Source organism: Callospermophilus lateralis, chromosome 5 (assembly GCF_048772815.1).
Source record: "Callospermophilus lateralis isolate mCalLat2 chromosome 5, mCalLat2.hap1, whole genome shotgun sequence".
Lineage (NCBI taxonomy): Eukaryota > Metazoa > Chordata > Mammalia > Rodentia > Sciuridae > Callospermophilus > Callospermophilus lateralis.
The window spans coordinates 43,129,458-43,152,253 of NC_135309.1; the positions used below are offsets into that span (position 1 = coordinate 43,129,458).

The window sequence follows — 22,796 nt, forward strand, 5'->3', positions numbered from 1 at the left end:
GCAAAAGGAACACTGTAGAACCACTATCCAAGCCAGCCTAGAGTGCCGGCTGGCAGGTTTTAGTTGTGGCTGGTGAAGATGAGTGGATGGGAATAACCCCAGTGGGATTTGCCAAGTTCCTACCAGATGGCTGAGGACTGAAGGATCCCAGACCCATACCAAAACCTGGAGCCCAGAATATAAAATTGGATCTTAGAACTTGGAGCCTAAAGCCTGAAACTGGGGCATGGAGCCCAGAACCCAGAACCAGGAGCTGAGGGCCTGAAGTCTAGAACCTGGAGTCAGCAATCTGGAATTGGAGACTGGAGCCCAGAACCTGGAGCCCAGGGCCTAGAACCAGAACCCCAACTTGACATCCAAAGCTTGACACTAGAACTAGCAGACTGGAACTCAGATCCCAAAGCCCAGAACCCAAAGCTTGGACCTAAAAATTCAGAACTCAGAGCCTAGAGCTCCACTCCGGAAGTAGAATTAGAGTGGGTTTCAGAATGTGGAGCTAAGCTCCAGGCCAAACACATAGAACCCAGGACCTGAAGTCCAAAGCCAGACCTCAGAGCTTTAGGTCTGGAACCTAACTACCAGAGTATGGGACTATCATCTGATTGCATGCTGTCTGTGCTGACCATCCTGTCCAGAACCTCACTCTCTGGCCTGAACCCTGAGGTCAGCATGAAGGATATAAGGTTGGAGCCACATGAGGAAGGGAGCCACAGGGAAAAGGTGAGTTCTGAGAAAAGTTCAAAGCAGCCTCAGCTTTTTTGGCCACAGACTTTGACCTTGTCCATAAATAAGTGACCAAGGCCTTGGCCAACAGGGTTAATAATTATACAGGGTGCTTATCCCCTAAACAGGAATGGGGCACCCTAAGGTCAGCAATCCCAGCCCTGGGCCCAGGAGGAGCCTTGGTCTCCACAACTGGAAAACAGAAAATGTCTCAGGGCCCTGCCTGCTCTGGGTTGGCATTGGGAAGCTCAAATTGAAATCTAGGTTCTCCTAGAGAGGACAAAGTCCAGAATGCCAGAGGAGGGACTGCTGTGTTCCCCAGAGAGAGAAGGCAGATGGTCCCTCTCTTTTATCAGCCAGCCTGCTGGTGAGAACTGTCGCCTGGACCACAGATATGGAAGGAATGTGTCCATGGCATAAGCAATGCTCACTCACAACGGTATACATGTGCATCGCGGTGGTCTTAATCCTGGGATGAAGTGACCACTGCCCTCTTCCCATGTACAGCAAGCACTGTGTTACCCAAAGTAGGACTCAGATTTTTTTTTTTTTTTTTTTAGTTGTTGATAGATCTTTATTTTCTTTATATGTGGTGCTGAGGATAGAACCCAGTACCTTACACATGCCAGGCAAGTGCGCTCCAGCTGAGCCCCAGCCCTAGCCCCAGGGCTTGGATGTTTATTGAATTAATGCTCGTGAGAAGAGGCAGGAATTCTCAAACTATGTCAATGGAGAACCCTGTTGTGAGACTAGCGAGACAGAATGTTCTCGAATGTTGATTTTTCTTCCCTAGATTGTCCTCAAACTTTAGATCCTGCAGGAAACTCATATGCCACAAACTGTGAATATTTAAGGAGCAAATTGATCTTAACAGAGAATTGCAGAATCACTGGTCGTGCCAACTTCCACAGCCTGCTCTGTTCCTGGACGCGCACACTTGTTCTTGGGACTGTTCTCTGCCTCTGTTTCATGCCATTCCTGGGAAAATCGTTTTCATTGGCGGGATGAAATTCAATATGTGTGTCAACCTCTCACATTCGCGCTGGCCATGCTGTTGTCATTCGCTCACACCTGTTCCTACCCAAACCATGGCAGCTAGCTCCTCCCCTAGGATGGCTCTCTTAGGTCAGATGGGCCCCTGGTTGCTAAATCCACTCTGTTCTCAGATTACCTGAAGTCTCAGCAGCATTTGACCCAGCTGAGCGCGCTCTCTCTCAAAACACGTCAACACTGGCATTTGGGGATCTGCTCTTCTGCTCTTCTAATTGCTAGTCGTCCTCTTAGTCTCCTTTACTGGTTTCTCTAACTCCCTTAAATATAAGTGCACCTCTAGCCTCAGGCCTGGGCTCCTGCTGTCCTCTCTATACACATTCTCTCTGGGTGTGAGTTCCTGGGCACAGCCTGAGGCCGACAAGGTGGTCAGGAAGCCAAGTCACACTGCTCCTCCTGGGCTTTGACAAGATGCTGGGTGTTTTTTATTATTTATTTATAATTTTTTATACCTTTATTTTATTTATTGATCTTTATGTGGTGCTTAGCATCGAACCCTGGGCCTTGCACATGCTAGGTGAGCGCTGTACCACTGAGCCACAACTCCAGCCCCTATTTCTTATTTTTTGGTACCAGGGATTGAACCCAAGGGTGTTCAATCACTGAGCCACATCCCAGCCCTTTCTATTTTTTATTTTGATACAGGGTCTCACTAAGTTGCTCAGGGTCTTGCTAAATTGCTGAGTATGGCTTTGAACTTCTAATCCTCCTGCTTCAGTTTGCTGAGCTGCTGGGATTACAGGCATGTGCACTATGCCTGGGTAACATGCTAGTTTTTATGCTAAGCATTTGTCAGGGGCAGGTGTTGTTTTTTTTTTTTTTTTTTTAAGTTATGGTTTTTTAAAAAATATTTATTTTTTAGTTGTAAGTAGACACCTTCATTTTATTTTAATGTAGTGCTGAAGATGGAACCCAGTGCCTCACGTGCACTAGGTGCGCTAGGCGAGCACTCTACCACTGAGCCAGAGCCCCCAGGGGCAGGTTTTTAAAAGGAAAGCATGTGGCATGATTAACTTTGGATTTTTGAAAGGTCACTGGAGGCTTTTTTTAGAGAAAGAATTGAGGGGCAGCCAGGGCAGATGCAGGCAGAACATTTGGGAGGGCATTGTAATCCCTCAGGGAAGATGACGGTGGCTCAGTCCAGGGAGGTCACCACAGAGATGTCCAACAGTGAGAGGATCGGGAAGCTCCTAGAAAAGTAAAATTGGGAGAATAAGAGGAAGGATTGGAGGCCAAGAGGAGGAGGAGGAGAAGCAAGCATCGAGGATGCCTTCCTGGTGTCTGGCTTCCATAGATGGGCCGAGTGCTGCACATGAAGATGGGGAACGCAAAAGAGGCCCAGGACGGGGTGAGGTGCTCAGTGCTCTCAGACCCGCAGAGCCAAGTGCTCCTGCCAGAGGCCCTTCCAACACAGCCTGTACAGTTGCATCTTGGCATCTTCTCCTCAAAATGGCTCCCCCTAGGTACCTCTTCCCAATGTGAGACATCCCCAGTCAGCCAGGATCTGAGCCCAAAGAGGCTCTTGGGAGGCTGTGGCCAGAGTCCTGGTGCACAGACAGAGTGGGAGCTACCATCAAAGGAATACACAGACTCTGTCACCAACCATGGGGGACTCAGGCAGCAGGGACAGAGGGACTGAGATGAGATGCTTCAGGGCTGGATTGGAGCCACTTTCTCTGCTGATTTCAGGAGTTCTGAAAGCCACTCTGGTCAGTTCCAAAGTTCCATTGCTTTCTCTAGGGCTAAAGCAGCCCTAGGAAAATGTCTTTGGAAGTGGTGGCTGGATGTGTTCACAGCATTTGGGAATTATATCTCTTAGGATACATTTAATCAATAATTGTCTGCCCCACTAAGCCCCAAGCTCCATGATGACTGGGAACGTAGACTTCAAAATGTAAAAAATAATAACCTTATTATTTTTTTTTTTAGAGAGAGAATTGTTAGTATTTATTTTTTAGTTTTTGGCGGACACAACATCTTTGTTTGTATGTGGTGCTGAGGATCGAACCCAGGCCTCTCGCAAGCCAGGCGAGCGTGCTACCGCTTGAGCCATATCCCCAGCCCCCCATAACCTTATTTTAACAAGAAGGGGAAGAACTGTAGTTCATCAGGAGCATTTTGGATGTGACTGCTCCTGCTCAGAGTTTGACCCAAGCAGGACAAGGGAGAACAGGTCATGTGAACAAGGGTCACTGGTTTTGCCACGCAGGGCTTCTCAGGCCCAGAGAGCCTTCAGAACCATGCTTATATAGACTTTGAGCCCAAGGATGGTGTTTGGATCTTAAATATCCTCCCATCACTAGCCTGTGGAGCTGTTGGGGTGGTAGCTACCTCAGTAGGAAGGGCCTAAAGGAAGGAATTAGGTTACTGGGGGTGGGGTATGCCGCTGAGAGGGATATTGGAATCACAGCCCCTTCCCATTGGTTTCTTTTCTTCCTAGCTGCTGTGAGTTTGAACAGACCTCCTCTATCATGTACTCCCACCATGATGACCAGTACCACCTAGGAACAAAGAGCAACAGGGCCAAGTGACCACAAACTAAAATCTCTGAAACCATGAATTAAAATAAATCTTTCCTCCTTTTCAGTTGTTTAGCTCAGGTATTTGTCCCGGACACAGAAAACCCACAGTTGGAGAGGTAATACTGCAAGAGCTCAGTAACAAATGTATCTCAACATGATTCAGGAATGATTATGTCCGACTTGACACCCCTCCCACTTGCACACGAACCCCAACCTTACCCAAATCACGCCCTCCAGCCTGAAAAAGTGCTACAACACACAAAATTTTACTAAGTAAATCATAGTTCGTGATGAAATGTGAAATAATCATTAAAAATAACATCTGGCCAGGCATGCTGGTGTGTGCCTATAGTCCCAGCTACTCAGTTGACTGAGGCAGGAGGATCACTGGAGCCCAGGAGTTCAGGGCCAATCTGGGCAACATATCCAGATCCTTTCTAAAAAAAAAAAAAAAAAAGAAAGAAAAGAAAAAGAAAGAAAGAAAGAAATTATACAGGAAAGAGCTGATCTAATAGTAAATGAGAAAAGAGTAAGACATAGTCTTATAGAAAACACGCCTGTGATCCCAATAGCTCCCAGAGGCTGAGGCAGAAGGATCATGTGAGTTCAAGGCCAGCCTCTGCAATTTTGTGAGGCTCTGAGCAATTTAGCAAAACCCTGTCTCAAAATAAAAAATAAAGGGGCTGGGGTTGTGGCTCAGCGGTGGAGCACTTGCCTAGCACGTGCGAGGCCCTGGGTTCGATCTTCAGAACCACATAAAAATGAAGAAAAATAAAGACCCAGCTACAACTAAAAAATAAATATTAAAAAAAAAATAAAAAGGGCTGAGATGTGGTTCAGTGGTTAAGCACTCCCAGGTACCCCCCCCCCAAAAAAAAAAAAGACAGGAAAAAAAAGGATGAAAAGTAATATTCCAAAACGTTAAGGTGCTGAGAAGTAGGATTGTTTTCCTTTTTGCTATTTTGAGAATTGAAAACAAAATTTTCTGGGCTGGGGATGTGGCTCAAGCGGTAGTGTGCTTGCCTGGCATGCGTGCGGCCTGGGTTCGATCCTCAGCACCACATACAAAGAAAGATGTTGTGTCCACCGAGAACTAAAATAAATATTAAAAAAATTCTCTCTCTGAAAACAAAATTTTCCCAGTACTGGAGATTGAACCCAAGGGCATTCTACCACTGAACTACAACCCAATTCTTTTCTATTTTCTTTCTTTCTTTTATTTATTTATTTTTTCTTAAGTGTTGAGGCAGGATCTCACTAAGTTGCCCAGACTGGCCTCAAACATTTTATCCTCCTGCCTCAGCCTCCTCAGTAGCTGTAATAAGAGGTGTCCACTACTGTTCCTGGCTAACCTGAAGACTTCATAGTTAGCACTTCCATTCCCCAGAATCCCCCACAAACAGGCTGACTAGATGGTTTGCTGTCCAAACCAGGACACTTTCCAAAGTGAAATAGGCCCCTGGGTCAGCAGCAATAAACCAGAACATAGGCAAGTAAATCAGGCTTGCAGTCATTGTGCCCCAAACCAATTCCAGCAGAGTGGGCTGGGGTGTGGCTCCGTGGCAAGGCACTTGCTAGCATTGTGCAAGGCCTGGGTTCAATTGTCTGTCAGCACTGAAAAAAAAAAAAAAAATCCAATCCCAGCAGCACCTCCACCTCCCCTACCCTCTGCCCCTGTGCATTCTGTGTCCTAAACTGTCATTTTGTGGTCGAGAACAGATCCAAATCTGGGCTGGCTTGTTCTCTGCTCCTGGTCACTTCACAGAAAGTTAGTGGATGACTGCTGTGCTCAGACTATCAATTAAATATTGACTAGTTAACCTAATTATCAAATGTGCAGAAATGTTCATCCTCCTTGATGGAAAAAGCCTGGGTCTGCCTTACCCTGAAGATGTTAAGTGGGACTGCCGCTCAAGGGACCCTGAGAAATCAAAGGACAGCTGGTAAGTCATGAAGAGTTGCTGGCGTGACATAGGGCAGGGCCATCCCTGTGGCTGGGGCATCTCAGTATCCTGCAGACCCAGAGAAAGGACATGAAAGGATGAAGAAGACAACTGAAGGGGCTGTCCTAGGGGCTGTCCTAGACACTGGGATGGGTCGTGGGTCTCAACTTGCAGAAGAAACATTGCTAATTAATTGCCATTTTATAGGTGAAAAAAGTAGAGAGGTGAAGTGACCTGCCTTTGAATCCTAAGCTGAGTCAGATATTGCTTAGATCAGAGGAGAAGCTGGCTTTGCCAGTCTTGGCCCATCATGGAGTAGGAACTCAACTGATGGCTGAGGAGTGGATGGACAGACACATCCCTCACGGACCGGCTGGGGAGTGAGGGGGATGGATTGGTGGTGAATGGATGAGCCACAAGGAGGATGGATTGATGATGTTAGGCAGGTTACTCAGTTCCTAAGCTAGCTCTTGAGTAGAATTCACAATTGCTTGTCTTTTCGTATCTTTAATCTCATCCAAAAGCTACTTTCTTATTACTTTGTGAATCTAGGCCCCAATTCAGGCTCCACAGTCCCATAAAAGGGAAATAAGCTTCTCAAATGTTCCCTAAGACTCCTCTGTATCTCCAGAATTCCACGTAGTCCATGTACCATCATCAGACTCCCAATCCTATCATATTTTTTTCTCTTCTTCCTGCCCCCCATTATCGGTTCTACTGCCCAAGTATCTCTAGGATGCGTCCTCTCCTCTCTATATTTTCTGTTTCCACCTTAGTGCAGCCTCACATCTCTTCCCTGGACCTTTTAACTGGTCTCTCTGTTTCTAGATCTCCTCCATTTATATTATTCTGGAGGGTACTGAGGATTGAAGGGGTGCTTTACCACTGAGCCACATCCCCAGCCCTTTTTAATATTTTATTTAAAGACAGGGTCTCCCTGAGTTGCTTGGGGCCTCTCTAAGTTGCTGAGGCTGGCTTTGAACTCACGATGCTCCTGCTTCAGCCTCCCAAACTGCTGCAATTACAGGCGTACACCACTGCATCCAGTTTAGATCCCCTCCTTTTTGACACGTCACAACCCCATCCCAGAGAAATCAATCTAAACTGCAGATAAAGTACTTCCCAGTCTGGCCAGTGGCTTCACATTCTCACAGTCTTGAAGGAGGGGCCTATCACTGACCTAACCAACTCCATTTTGTCCTTCTTTGATTCCTTTTGCATTTTTAACACCCCTCTGCCTCTGAGTCACTTTCTTCTGCAGTTATCTTGCATTCCAGGAACAACAGGCATTGTTGATAAGCATCTTTATGACATGGGACCCAAACTACCCCCAAGCAACAGTGAGTCTCTCAGAACAGATCATTCTATGATGAGATTGCCCCTTTAAGCGGCAGCAATGACCCCATGACAAAACCAGAACTGCCCCCCTAAGTGGGAGCCCCATTGCCTGCTCAAGCATTGATGTCCTTCTCAAAGCTTCACAGAACCAGTCTGAGATAATGATCAACCAGGCCTGACCAAGATGACCTACCCTGCCAGCTATGCAACCACCATCCCCCTCACCCCACCATGCAAGCCCCCAACCCTTCCCTTTGTTTCTTGTGTTTTGTTTTTGTTTTTGTTTTTGTTTGTTTGTTTATTTTTTACAAAGCTGAAAGTTTCTGTCAATTCCTTGAAGACAGATCTTTGGTTCCTGTGTTCTTGTCTCTGTTCTTCCTGGCATGGCCACACTGATTAAAGCTCTTTTCCTGCCCTTCACGGCCAATCCTCTCTTTGATTGGCATATTGGGATGTGTGGCAGAGCCTGGGACCACTGGGGCTGGGGTCTTCTCCCAAGGACTCTGGTAACAGTTTCTCATCTTGGATCCATGGTCAGGCACCTGAGACCTCCACAAGTCAACACCCAGCCTCTCTGGATTTATCTCCTGGTGCTTCCTCCCTCCCATATTCCTTCTCTCAGACATCACAGACGTCCCAGAGATAGTCCCACAAACTCCCCAGACGCATAAAAAGGCCACAGGAGGTTCACTTTCTGGAGTGCCACTCTCTGGGGAGTCCAGTGAGGACAGGAAGGAAGGGAAGGAGCGGGAGCTACCTAATCTCTCTCAGGACCTTGAGAACAAGGTGTATAGGGGCGTCAGTATCTGTGTGTGGGAGCAGGCACCCTGTCTGGGTGAGTGTCTGTGTGGAGGAGGGACAGCCTGACCACAGACTCCCCCTGCAGAGTTGACGATTAGCAATTAACTGGGAGGAATCTAAGGGGTGAGGTTAATCGGGGAACAGAGGGAGGGTAGCTAGGATTCTAGGGACTTTGCCCTTGACCCAAAGGTATAAAGAAGAGGGTCCCAGCTCCTCCTTAGGCCCCTGCAGGCTTCTCAGAGCTGGAACAGGAACTGGAACAAAGAACCTCAAGGTGAGTCTAGGAGCCCTACATCCTACTCCTACTACCCCCTCCCCAACTCTTAGTAGGAAATAACCATCACTCAGCCCTGTCTCTGTTCTCTCTGTGATCCCATTTCCTGCTTCCAGTAACATCCCAGTCCCAGCCCAGCCGGCCTCACTCCCCCAAAGTAAAAAAAAACTCATGCTCTTCCTGGGTTTGATTTGTTTTCTTTTGTTCAGGGAGCTATAGTTCCCAGCTCTCTTCTGGGTTTTGAAATTCAGCTCTGCACCCTACCCTGCTTGGATAGTCAAGGGCCTGGGAACAATGGGGCGAGATGCTGAGGCAAGCTGAGGTACCCCACCCCGGTAGCCAGGAGCTCCTGGGACAGTGCAGGGGGTACCTTAGAGAGCTCCTGGTCTGAGCCTCATTTGTGGAAAAGACTCTCAGTAGTTGTTCATTGCCACTTGGGGGACAGATGTGCATGGGTAAGGGGAATCCAGGACTTTGGGATCCAGGACAGGGAACCACAGACTCAAGAGTGTGCACTTCTGATCCCATGAGCCTGTAGGTATCCATGGTTTGTCCTTGTTCTTAGGATGGAAAAATATCTTGCATGGCCCCGCCCTGGCCCACACAGGCAGCCTCTGCTGACACTTCTTGTTCCCTGGCTCTCTCTAGCTTGTGTATGGCCACCATCCCAGTTCCTGGGCTCCTTCCCCATGCACACCTGCCCTTCTTCCTCTGCGTCCAGTTATCTCAGCTTGATTGTTTCTTTGTTCCCCCATGAGCCCACACCTGCTGCGGGTACTCTAATCTTATCTATCAAAACACCCCTTGCCATTTTCTATCCACTGAGAGATTAATTCATTAATGTCTGCTTCCCCACTAGACTTTAAGCTTTCTGAGGGCAGAGGCTGTTTCTGTATTGAATCACCACTGTACCCCAGCATTTAGCTCACAGCCTGGATAGAGTAGATGCTCAAAAATATCTGCTGGACCTTGGGAGACTAAGGCAAGAGGATTAAAAGTTTGAAGCTAACCTGGGCAATTGAGCAAGACCTTGTTTCAAAATAAAAAGGGTTAGGGACACCATTTAATCATAAAACACCCTCGAGTTCATCCCCAGTACGATTGTCATCATCATCATCATCAACATCAATAATAATTCTTCCTGGGGTTAAGGATGCACCTCAGTGGTAAGAGCATATGCCTAGCGTGTGTGAGGCCCTGGGTTCAACCCCCAATAACACATACACAATATAAAACTTGCTGAATGAATGAACAGATGCCCATATTGGTGCTGAGCTCCTAAGGTGCATCTCTGGCTTTGTCCAGGAGGAGGTTGGGTGGGACCACACACCATGGATGTTCGTGCATGTACATCTACATGTAAGTGGATGTGAGTATCCAGGACACAGAAATTGTCCCTGACATCACTGCTCCCTGATATGCAGGTATCCAGGATGATGTCCTATGGAGACAGGCTGGGGGCCCCTGCCGTCTCCCCACTTCCAGTCCGCGCAGGGCACATGGTACATGGTGCAGCCTTTGCCTATGTGCCCAGCCCACAGGGTGAGTGCTGTTCCCACACCCTGGACCCCGCTTGCCCACAGTTGCCCACATCCTGGGTGAGGTCCCTAACCTTCTACCTGCTCTTTCCGTCCCTGGGCTGCTGGGGCCTCTGGTAACTTCTGACCAACCTCAGTCCTGCACAGGATCCCAGGGACATCTGCCTATGCCTTCCCCAGCCTGAGCCCAGTGGCCCTCACAGAGCACAGCTGCCCTTATGGGGAGGTCCTGGAGTGCCCTGACCCACTACCTGCCAAGCTGTCCCTGGAGGAGGAGCAGAAGCCAGGTGGGCCAGGTGGGGGGATGGCAAGGGCATGGGCAGTCACTGCCTTGGTCCCCGGTCCACTTTGCTCATGCCTGGCCCACCTCCAGAGCCTGGGCTGGCCCAGAAGCTGCGCCAGGCTGGTGTGATGCTCTTCAAGGTGCCGCTGATGCTGGCCTTCCTCTACCTCTTTGTCTGCTCCCTGGACGTGCTCAGCTCAGCTTTCCAACTGGCTGGAGGTAGGGCCTGGGTAGATAGGGTTGGGGAAGGGCATTGGAAGGACCTCAGACAATGCTGGCTTGTGCTTCCTAGGGAAGGTGGCTGGTGACATCTTCAAGGACAATGCCATCCTGTCTAACCCCGTGGCGGGACTGGTGGTAGGGATTCTGGTGACCGTGTTGGTGCAGAGCTCCAGCACGTCCACATCCATCATTGTCAGCATGGTCTCCTCTGGCTGTGAGTTGGCCCAGCAGGGCTAGGAAAAGATCCTGGGCTCCGGGTGGCCTGGGCAGGGGCTAGGGAAGCATGTCATGGCTGAGGGATGGGGGCAGGAGCAGGGAACTGAGGACAAAGGGCAGGGTTCCAGCATCTCCCACTCTGTCCTCTAAAATATGGCCAAGAATCTGAGCCAGAAGGGGTACCCCGGGAAGCTGGGGAGGGGAGCAAATGGAGAGCTCATCTTCATATGGCCACATAGTCATGCACTGCATCAGTGAGAGAAACCAGACCTATAGGATATATATGTATATATAATTTATTGCAAAGAATTGGCTTACATAATTGTGAGGCTAGCTGGTCAGGTCTGAAAACCACAGGCAGGCCATCTGGAAGGTCAAACTAGAATTCTTAGGCAGAAGCCAATGCTATAGTCCACAGGTAGGAGTTCTTCCTTGGGGAAGCCTCAGTTTGTGTCTTCAGGCCTTTCATCCCATTGGATGAGATCACCTAGATTATCAAGAATGATTGTCTGAGGCTGGGGTTGTGGCTCAGCGGTAGAGCATTCACCTAGCATGTGCGAGGCCCTGGGTTTGATCTTCAGCACCACATAAAAATAAATAAAATAAAGGTATGGCATCCAACTTCAATTAAAAAATAAATATTTTTAAAAATAAAAGGATGATTTTCTTTACTTAAAGTCAGCTGATTGTAGGGCTGGGGATGTGGCTCAAGCCTTAGCACACTCGCCTGGCATGTGTGCTGCCCGGGTTCGATCCTCAGCACCACGTACAAACAAAGATGTTGTGTCTGCTGAAAACTAAAAAAAAAAAAAAAAAAAAAAAAAAATTTTTAAAAAAGTCAGCTGATTGTAGATGAGAATCACAGCTATGAAATAGCTCTACACCCAGATTAATGCTAGACTGAATAAATGGGTACTATAGACTAGCCAGATTGACATAAAGCCAGCCATCACTCCATGTGTCTGTGCATACACAAGCACAAATATATATTTGCATATGGCACATGAGTCCTCATAATACACTCTCACACATGCACCCATTCGCCTCTAGTCACACGAGTGCAAGACACACACTTGGGAATACACAACACGTGCCCATATGGACCTGTGGCCTTCCGATTTGGCAATCAAGAGTATGGCAGGAAAGGCTGTTTGGGGCTGGGACATGGGTCATGGGTCTGGCAGGAGCTCCTGTGGGTGTGAAGCTAGGTGGCACCCACCCGGTTGGCTAAGAGGTTCCTGATTCTCCCAGTGCTGGAGGTGAGCTCTGCTATCCCTATCATCATGGGCTCCAACATTGGTACCTCTGTCACCAACACCATCGTGGCTTTGATGCAGGCAGGAGACAGAACTGACTTCCGGCGGTGAGGCGGGGGTGGGGTGGGGGTGGGGGGTGGGGGGGACTAGGATGGAGGCTTAGGCTTGTGGTGGCGGTGGGGGGCAGACAGCCCTGCATGCCCAGAGCCCCAGCACAAGCACACCCAGGCTCCAGGCTGCCCTGTAACGTAGCCTCCCTGTCCAGGGCCTTCGCGGGGGCCACAGTGCACGACTGCTTTAACTGGCTGTCCGTTCTGGTCCTGCTGCCCCTTGAGGCTGCCACAGGCTACCTGCACCATGTCACTGGACTCGTGGTCGCCTCCTTCAACATCCGTGGTGGCCGTGATGCCCCTGACCTTCTCAAGATCATCACGGAGCCCTTCACAAAGCTCATTATCCAGGTGGGGGCCAGTGCTTGACATGGGGTGGAGGATAATAAGGGCCATCACCCTCACTCCCTCTGCCCTCATCTTGCCCACAGCTGGACAAGTCTGTGATCACCAGCATTGCCACAGGGGATGAGTCCCTGAGGAACCACAGTCTCATCCGAATCTGGTGCAACCCAGAACCTTTGGAGGTAAGTCTCAGACTTGGTCTATTGGTTTCAATAGACCTTGGGGATCATTTAGCCAGGACAGAGTATATATGTGGCACTTTTTTCTGTGACACTCTGCCCATGGCAGACATCGCGAATCCCCCCAAGCCTCACACACTGCTTCAGGCAGACATCACCAGTCAATTAGAGTTGGCATGTAATTGATCTAGCCCAGTGATTCTCAAAGTATTTTCTCTGGACCAGCAGCATCAATACCACTGGGGAACATATTGGAGATGCAAAGTAGATGCAAATCAGGTGCATCTGATATACACCCTACGCTGGACCTACTGAATCAGAAAAACTCAGGGTGGGGCCCAGCAGTCTATGCTTCAACAAACCCTCTGGGTCTGCTCCATACTCAAGTCTGAGAACCACTGATCCAGTTCAACCCTCTGGTTTCACAGGTAGAGACACAGGCTCAGAGAGGCTATGAAATTTGCCAGAACTTGTCCTACTCTGTCAGAACCCAGAGTGTACCAGTGGGGTTAGTGACTCAGCTCTACCATGTTTTGGGGCCCAGGAAATGTGGGGAGGGAGTGGGAAGAGTAAGATGAACAGGAATTTGGCTCAGGAGCAGGCCAGGTGAGCTGTTGCATGGAGACTACCTTGGGGACACAGTAGCCACTTTTGCTGGCATAGGGGCTCCTTCTGGAGACTGTCACAGGTATGAGTCCCTTATGCCTTTGCACAGTTTGTGCTGCCTGGAATAAAAACACTGATCAGATTGTTTGGACACTCATGGACCAGCCATTATACCAGGCTAACAGGATACAAGCACACTTTCTTACTCAGCCATAAAAAGGAAAATGCTTCATCCAAACCATGATCTCCCAAATTTGCCTCTGAATTGCTGCATATAAGGAGTGACGCCATTTAGAACAAGCTACGAGGAAATCTGAAGCACACAATACAAGCCCTTTGCCCTCATTCTCTCCACTTACTACTTGATGTTACTGGACCTTTATCCCAGCGTGAACAGAAAGCACTCAATCGAGTGGCCCTACAGAGTTCCTTTGCATCTGAAGTGGCACACAGCTCCAGCTCAGGCCTTCTGAGAGTTCAAGGCAGCTTGACATCAAAAAGCCCTTGCAGACAGCTTTTAAGCTTGGTTTGTGACCTCTTTAACATGTCAGCCAAGAGCTCTCTGAGCACTCTGTAAGCTCTCTGGAATACCACCGCCTCTCTACTTCCAGTGCAAAAGCCGAAAGAGAGAGAATCACACCTTTTGATCTTCACACACACCCACAAAAAAAACAAGCCATGGAAAAGAGCTTCATTCCTCAAGCCTCGATTCCGCTGAGAGGCCCACTGTCCACCTGCTGCAGCATTGAGCAGTATTGAGGTCCCGTTTGCAGGGTGTGCCTCCTCGCCCAGGATAATCCTGCAGTGCTGACAAAGAGGATGGCAGGACCCCATTTTACACTAAAGGGAACTAAAGCTCAGTGATGTGGATGACTATCCAAGTTCACCTGGCTGGGACTGTCCTCAGGTTCTTCTCTTCCACCCCAGCTGTCAATTGCCAAAGCACTGGTTTCATGTTCCCACTCCATCAGGAAACCTATCCCTGAAGAGCAGGTTGGATTTTCTTGGCTTGGAAAGTAGCTGGGGGCGGGGGATCTGAGATCCCTGCTCTCAGCCTCCCTCTGGGACTGTCCCTATGGGAATGGGATTCATGCAGCATTGTGTGTGCTCTTGTGATAAGCGTTGGTGACTCCTCCTGTACCAAAGACTGCACCCAAGTTTTTCCTTTGACCACGAAGTTCCCCTATACTTCCAGCCACTTCTCATTGCCTCCAGTTTTCACCATGTGAGACCTCAACCAAACCGTTCTCCAGGAAACCTATGTCACCAAGGAAAGAATAGGAGTCTGGAGAAAGAAAAAAAAAAAAGAGGCTGATTTTTCAAACATTTCTGGAGGTTCCAAGAACCTTGGCACTACCCTAGGAATTACCTTCTTGTGTGATTACATTGAGGATTGCCAACCATACCTGCCTGATTTAAACAAGCATCTTTTGAGGACTTGCAACATGGGACGCAAGCATTTATAGCCTTGGAGAGGCACAGTGGTTTGCTTTAATTCATGTAATTGAGATGGGGCGCAAGTCCTGGTAGAATCCTGACTCCTCATCTCGCTACCTTTCCCAGATTCCAGCCTGGGGTTCCACTATGTGTGTTCATTTCCCATTCCACCCCTAGGCTTGAATGCCACAGAGTAACTTGAGAATGCCACAGGCCACTCTGAGAGACATTCCAAGGTGGGAAATGGGTGTCGTTCTCAAGAATTCTCCTCATAGCCACCAGATGGCGCTGCTGGTCCGGAGTTGTCCGGCCTTCGGAGGAACAAAGATCTGGAGCTCCCCTTCCTCCAGGGGGAAAACTATTTCACTGGCACACACCCTGTGTGTGTCTCCCCTGGGAAAGGATTCTTGGAGCCCAACAGTCCTCTGTGAGCTTAATAACCTCCTTCCGTTCCCAGAAGCGTCTCCTTAATTGGGCGTGTCCCCCAGGCATTAAAATCCCAACTCCCTCTTCTAAGATCCTTCCAATCAAGCTCCTGGGGAAAGTCGCACAGCATTGTAGACCTCAGGTCCTACAGGAGGCGATGGAGGCCAGAGGCTTAAGTGTGTGGTCCGGTGTCCCACAGCTGGAAATGGCTCAGCTATGGGGGGAGCCCAGGGGTATGGAAGGCCCATTCACTCTGTTCCACCCTGGGCCGAGACCAGGGACGAGACCAGGGAAGGTTAGTGTTAGTGGGGACCGGATGGGCAGGCACTCAATTGTCTCAGGGAGTCATCTGCTTTCTAGGCCTCCAGGCTGGGCACCCCCAGGAAGGTCACCAAGCTCCTCCCCACAGGGTCAGGATCCTTGGGCACGTCTGCCAGAGCCATTGGTCCTGACCTAGGAATTCAACCACATTCCACATGTCCCTGAATGGGTCCAGGGAGGGAAATCATCTATTGATTATTTGGAGACACAATTTACTGAAAACTTGTCATGAACCAAGATTATCCTGCTTTATTTTCTTTCTTTCTTTCTTTGATGCTGAGGATTGAACCCAGTGCCTCACATGTGCTAGGCAAGTGCTCTACCACTGAGCCATAACCCCAGTTACTATCCTGCTTTTAAAAAAACCGACTCATAGAGGTGGCTTGACTGATCCGAGTAGTTGGTATGAGAAGTAGGATTTGGCCTGCTGTGGTGGCACATGACTGTAATCCCAGCAATTTGGAAAGCTGAGGCAGGAGGATCACAAATTCAGCCAGCCTGGGTAATTTGGTGAGACTCTGTCTCAAGATAAAAAGTTAAAAGTTCTAGGGAGGTAGCTCAGTGGTGAAATGCCCCTGGATTCAACCCCCAGTACTAAAAGAGAAAAAAAAAAAAAAAGAATTTGAACTCAAATCTGCCCAACAGCAAACACCTGGCTCTCTCTCTCTCCCTGGCACCTAGCTCTCTCCCTTGCTGACACAGTAGCTACCATCACTCCCCAGCCTGGTTTTCCATTCTAGCCATCAGAGATGATTTTTCTATTTCTTGGCCTGTAATTCAGGCCTCCAGGCTTGACGGTGCCCCAAGGGTCAGACACAGCAAACTGAGAAGGCAGATGAGCACATTGTCTCATTTGAGGGAACTCATCCCACTAAAATAAACCCTAATGTTAAAACCAGATACCTTAAACAGTTCTTATCTCCATCTTTTCCCCCCTGTGGTGCTGGGATCTAACCTAGGGCCTTTGCCTACTAGGTAAATGCTGCATTGCTGAGCTACATTCCCAGCCCGTCATACATTTTTTAAATGGCACACAGTTTGGAACAAAACCTAAGGCAACCATAAGCGTCAAGGTGCCAGTACCCCAGCTAATCCCAGATCTTCAGCAACAGAGGGGGTCGGAAGGTCCCTGACATAGAGCCCCTGAGGACTCATATCATCTCTCAACAGAGGCAGAATGAGAAAACAGGGAGAAGTTGTAGCTCTTGAATTTTGCTTAGAATCCTGGTGGCCCTTGCTGGTGTGTGGCCCTGGGAGTTATCCCTCTTTACTGAAGCCCAATTCTTCTTTTGTGAGATGGGCTTCTCCCCTTCAAGTCCACCCAACTACTCTGTTGTCTCTGGGCTCTTTGGAGAAAGGTAAGGAAACTCAGGCTGCATTTTGGATAATGCAATGGGGCTATCCAAGGAGGATACAAATAGGTGGTCCAGAGACCAGACGGGCTACTGCTTCTGCTGACCCTAGAATTGTGCTTCCTAGAATCATAACGTATATCTCAGGGTGGGTACAGCATTTATAGAGATTGGGAGACTTTATCTAAAAGTTCAAAATTGTTGTCTTTCTTGTAGAATTGGTTCATGATGGACTATGTCCCTGGATGGAGATAGTGGCCCAGATCTAAGTAGTTACTGTCCCTCCAGGCCCCATACATACTCTCTAGCCACTCCACGCGCTGTCTGGGCCTTGAGCTCAGGTTACTTGCCTAGCCCTGTGGCCCTCTGAATCTGGGTCTCCCTGGGAGACACCCTCATTTCACTGATAGTAGGTGGAGAAGGAAGAGATGTGGGGGCTGGACCCCAACACTTGTCCCCTTCTATGTGATCCCTTCAGGATAAGAAATTGAGCACAAAGAGAATGGAGCTGGCAAACTGTGCCTCTGGGGAAAGGGTGTCCTGGGGAAGAGGGAGGTACACCAAGAAAGAGACTGATAATGAGAAGGGAGAAGGGAGAGTTTTCAGGAAGGGGAATCATGGTCTATGGCACCCAATGCCACTGAGAGGGAAAGGAAAACAGATAAGATGCTTCTGGATTTGGCAATCAGGAAGCCCCTACTGGTCTCAGGAATAGCCAGGTCAGTGGCTTAATGGACAGAGTAAGCAGGGGACCTACTGCAGCCAGATGCTTGTGTGGCAAGTTTTCCATTCACATCTTTTCAGTGGAAGATTTGGGCTCAAAGAGGGCAAGAGACCTGTCCACAGTCACAAAGCCTGCAGACTTATCTCCAATTTTCCCATCTTAGCCCCCAACCTCAGGCTGTTTTCCTAGATGCTCTATTTCACTTTCTTCTTAATATAGGTTTCCACTTCCATGTCCAGGGCAGAGGCCAATGCTAGCCAGACCCTTAGAAATGCCACCATGGAGAAATGTAAGTACCTGCAACATGGGAGGTATCCTACATGGCAGGGGCAGCAACAGAGCCGTTTGCTGCCCAGCCACTGCGTCCTCCAGCCCCAGGAAAGACAGCTGTCCATCAGTCCAGCTCCTGGGCTTGGGTCAGGGCTGGTGACCCAAGAGGTGGGGCCTTAGGCTTACAGCCCAAGGGGTAGCAAATGTGGGAGCCAGGTGTGGGGGTCAACTCTCAGCGGTTGACACCACCTCCTGCAGGCAACCACATCTTCGTGGACACGGGGCTGCCTGACCTGGCCGTGGGACTCATCCTGCTGGCTGGCTCCCTGGTGCTCCTGTGTACCTGCCTCATCCTCCTCGTCAAGATGCTCAACTCCCTGCTCAAGGGCCAGGTGGCCAAGGTCATCCAGAAGGTCATCAACACTGGTGAGCCATGAGCAGTGGGTGGGAAGACTGCAGGACAGGGCTTTGGGCAGGGCTCCAAAATGGCTCCTTCCAGATCCTGCCAAGTCCTGCCACTGCCTAGATCTGGGCACACCCCTACCATCTGTGAGCCTCTTTCCCCGTGTGAACAAAGAAGGGTTTGGACTGGGTGATTCTGGAAATTCCTGAGGTACTGACAGCTGAGGAACTGGGGCTGCCTCTGGCTGTAATTCCATTCTAGCTGGTGGAGATTCCCAGAGGCCATCCTTTAATTCAGTCGACAAATAGATGTTAGTCTCCTTTTGCATGCCACAGGATAAGAGGGGTGAGGCAAGTAGAGATGGATCTTGATCTCAAGGGGCTCTCGGCCCAGAAGGGGAAAATGGGCAGTGCAAAATAAATGAATGAGGGGGATAAATTTGGAGAAAGGGCAAGGTAACTGCAAAGGGGAGAAAAAATTGGCAATGCGATAGAGTATGGAAAAGGTGCTTTTCAAGGGGCGGTCAGAGATCTCTGAAGGAGACCTTGAGCTGAGGCCTAAATGTAGCTCATACTAGAGCACTTGTCTAGCATGGGTGAGGCCCTGGGTTCAGTCTTCAGCAAGAAAAAAAAAAAAATGTGGAGAAGAACATTCCAGATGAAGAGAACAGCAAGTGCAAAGGCTCGGAAGCAGGACCCAGCTTGTCTGGTTTGTGGTACAAACAGAGGGTGATGGGAGCAGAAGGGCTCTGTCTCTAGGTAGAATGAGGTCAGGATGAGGAGGAAGCCAAATCTCAGGGCCTCTAGGCTCTGCTCCCAGCCTGGACTTTGCTGTAGGTAATGGGAAAGCACGCAGGCTTTGGGGCAGGGGAGTGACATCAGCTGATTTTCATTGTTCACTTCATTTTGAGCTTTGGGGATGCTGCTTGGTACTAGGAGAGGCTGAATGACATGTGTGAACAGGGAGCTCAGAGAAGGAAAAAGCAAAAAGGGTGGGCTATGGGGGGTGTCAGGGAGGGCTTCCTAGCAGGCGGGTGCTATCTGAGCTAATCCTGAAGCTAAAGACAGTTGACCCTCTGTATCTCTGGGATCTAAGTCTACAGATTCAATCAACCATGGATCACCAATATTCAGAAAAATAATGGCATGTGTCCTGAACATATGCAAACCTTTTTCTTATCATTATTCCATAAACAATACAATACAACAGATATTTGCATAGCCTTTCCATTCTATTAAATAATATAAGGAATCTAGAGATAAGTTAAAGTATATAGGAGGTTGTGTATAGGTTATATGTAAATACTACATAATTTTATTTTATTAAAGAGAGAGAAAGAGAATTTTTTTTAATATTTATTTTTTAGTTTTCGGCGGACACAACATCTTTGTTTGTATGTGGTGGTGAGGATCGAACCCGGGCTGCACGCATGCCAGGCGAGCGCGCTACCGCTTGAGCCACATCCCCAGCCCCTACATCATTTTAAATGTTTTTCTTTAATTTATTTTTATGTAGGTACCAGGGATTGAAGTCAGGGGCCACAACTCTTTTTTTTTTTTAATATTTTATTTTGAGATAGGGTCTCACTAAATTGTTTAGGGCCTAAGCTAAACTGCTGATGCTGGCCTCGAACTTGTGACAATCCTGCTTCAGCCTCCCTAGCTGCTGGGAATACAGGCATGCACCACCACACCTGGAAATTCTATACCACTTTATTGAAGGGACCAGAGCATCCACGGCTTTTGGTATCCACAGGCATTCTTGACCCAACCCTTATGGATGTTAAAGGATGACCATATTTAGATGCTGACTAGGATATTCTGGGCAGAGGGAACAACTGGGGCATGGTACCATGACGGCACCAAGCAAGAGAGGCCTCTAACGCAAGATCAAAGACGGGAAAGTGGAAGTCACTGAAGTTAAGCAGGGGACTGGCATCCAAGTACCTCGGGCCCAAAGAGGGTGCCTATTCTCCCAGTGCTCTCCCACTGACCCTGCCTGCTGGGATGGGATTTCCTTGCAGATTTGCCTGCCCCCTTCACCTGGGTCACAGGCTACTTTGCCATGGTGGTAGGCGCTGGCATGACCTTTGTTGTCCAGAGCAGTTCTGTGTTCACGTCGGCCATAACCCCACTCATTGGTAAGTGCCTGCGCTGAACAGCAGGGGAGGGGGGCAGGGAGGGGAAGGGCTGAAGGAGGAGGCTGGGGAGGCTCTGTATCCTCTCCCCCTGCCCGCCAGGACTGGGTGTGATCAGCATCGAGAGGGCCTACCCGCTCACGCTGGGCTCCAACATTGGCACCACGACCACAGCCATCCTGGCTGCACTGGCCAGCCCCAAGGAGAAGCTGTCCAGCTCCTTCCAGGTGCGTCAGGAGAACAGCTTAGCCTGTGGCTGGGGCTGGGGTGCAGGGCCTGACCATGGGCGTGGCCACATATAACAAATATTTTGGACTGCACACTGAGGCCACACAAAATGATCCCTGGAAAGCCATTATGGGAAAGTAGGCTTAATTCCCACCTCGAGACCTGGGCATTGGAAACACTGCTCAATAATCACACCAAAAGTAATACCAAGTTGGACTCGCACTATAAGAAGTGCTATGAGAAGGCAGGGTGTGGTGGCCCATGCCTGTTATTCTAGTGGCTCAGGAGACTGAGGCAGATGGATCCCAAGTTCAAAGCCAGCCTCAGCAACTTAGAGAGGTCCTAAGCAACTCAGCAAGACCCTGTCTCTAAATAAAATATTAAAAAGGGCTGGGGCTGGGGCTCAGTGGCTAAGTGCCCCTGGGCTTAATCCTCAGTACCAAAAAACAGTACTGTAAGAAGAGACCTGGCCCAGTCTGGGGGATCATGGATGAGTATAGTTGGGGGGAAGAGGCAGATGGCAAAGGGGAAATTGCTCTAGAAGCCACCCAAAAAGACACTGACCAATTAGGAGCCCAGAGTGGTGAGCCAGAAACTAGTATTTATCTTTTGGCCACTGGATTTTGGCAGTATTTGTTGGGGAATTCCTGAGAGAGGGGTCAGTAGGGACAAAAGTTCAGGGCAGTGGTTATTTACCAACTAGTCCAGAAGTATCTTAATATTTTAATAACCAGTGCAGCCACTCTGGCGCCACTTGTAGGCATGTCAACTCTCAATAGTGGCTTTCCTGCTGCCCAGATGAGGTTGGGCTCCTTAATAACTGTCCCTGTTGACCTGACATGGCAGGCCCTGCCCTCCTCAGCCCCTCCCCTCCTCCCCTGCAGATTGCTCTCTGCCACTTCTTCTTCAACATCTCGGGCATCCTGCTGTGGTACCCGCTGCCCTGCACGCGCCTGCCCATCCGCATGGCCAAGGCTCTGGGCAAACGCACCGCCAAGTACCGATGGTTCGCTGTACTTTATCTCCTCGTTTGCTTCCTGCTGCTGCCCTCGCTGGTGTTTGGCATCTCCATGGCAGGTTGGCAGGCCATGGTAGGTGTGGGTGCACCTTTTGGGGCCCTTCTGGCCTTTGTGGCATTCATCAATATACTGCAGAGTCGAAGTCCTGGACGCCTGCCCAAGTGGCTGCAGACGTGGGACTTCTTGCCCCACTGGATGCACTCCCTGCAGCCCCTGGACCGCCTCATCACCCGTGCCACCTTGTGCTATGCCAGGCCTGAGCCCCGCTCACCCCAGCTGCCTGCCAGGGTCTTCCTGGAGGAACTGCCCCCTGCCACACCCTCCCCCCGCCTTGCACTACCTGCTCACCACAGTGCCACCCGCCTCTAGGCTGCAGGACCAGACTACTTCCTGGAATAGGGAAAGGCCTGTGAAAGAACTCAGCGTGGAAGGGCAAAGGTGTGTGTGAGTGTGTGCGCGTGTGTGTGTGCACGCATGCATGTGGTACATGCCACCTTGTGTGTGTGCCTGTCCTTAAGCTGGTCCATCGAGGTCTGGGCTTTTGACTGAGAGGCAGTGTTCATGTGCACGTGTGTTCGGGGTGAGTCTGTGTCTATGTGTATAGATGGAGAAGCCTGTATTTGTGTACACGTGTATGATCCCATGCATGTGCAAAGACATACCAGTGGGAAGCTGTGTGCAGGTTCCAGGGGATCTGGGTATGATTTTGAGTCCTTAGCATGTGTGCATGGAGGCCTGCACTTGTGTCCCTATGTACACAAGACTGGTTACCACGGACAGGAGTAAGGGTGGCTCTGAATGGGTGACTGTGTGGCTGTTTGCTTGTGCTCATTTGTGGGTGCCTGAGTCACTGATTGAATTTCAGCCCCTCTGTGCCACCTTCTTTCCCCCACGACACCATTCTCCTCATCCCCATCCAGGGCTTCAGCACCACCACTGTAATCCTTTTCCCACCCCTGCCTTTTGAAAAAGAGAAAGGAATTAAAATTTCATTATGCATTTGGAAGTCTTTTTTTTTTTATTGGACACAATACCTTTATTTTTATGTGGTGTTGAGGATCAAACCCAGTGCC

The 22,796-nt window shown here is 49.4% G+C and overlaps 1 protein-coding gene across 1 annotated transcript; it reads left to right on the top strand.

The window, feature by feature from the left end:
* Nucleotides 1–10,084: 10,084 nt before the first annotated feature.
* Slc34a1 (solute carrier family 34 member 1) lies at nucleotides 10,085–22,092 on the top strand. Its single transcript, XM_076855843.1, has 12 exons — nucleotides 10,085–10,193; nucleotides 10,327–10,476; nucleotides 10,563–10,691; nucleotides 10,765–10,908; nucleotides 12,162–12,273; nucleotides 12,432–12,627; nucleotides 12,708–12,803; nucleotides 17,886–17,955; nucleotides 18,195–18,362; nucleotides 20,363–20,479; nucleotides 20,579–20,703; nucleotides 21,589–22,092. The coding sequence occupies exons 1-12, from the start codon at nucleotides 10,085–10,087 to the stop codon at nucleotides 22,090–22,092; spliced, it is 1,920 nt and encodes a 639-aa protein (XP_076711958.1).
* The last annotated feature ends 704 nt before the right edge of the window (nucleotides 22,093–22,796 follow it).

What these genes read in the sequence shown, in the direction of transcription:
- Slc34a1 (XM_076855843.1), top strand. Translation starts at nt 10,085, where the DNA reads ATGATGTCCTATGGAGACAGGCTGGGGGCCCCTGCCGTCTCCCCACTT. An exon ending in GACAGAACTGACTTCCGGCG is followed by an intron (nt 12,274 to 12,431) that starts GTGAGGCGGGGG and finishes CTCCCTGTCCAG; the next exon opens with GGCCTTCGCGGGGGCCACAG. An exon ending in GGCCATAACCCCACTCATTG is followed by an intron (nt 20,480 to 20,578) that starts GTAAGTGCCTGC and finishes CCTGCCCGCCAG; the next exon opens with GACTGGGTGTGATCAGCATC.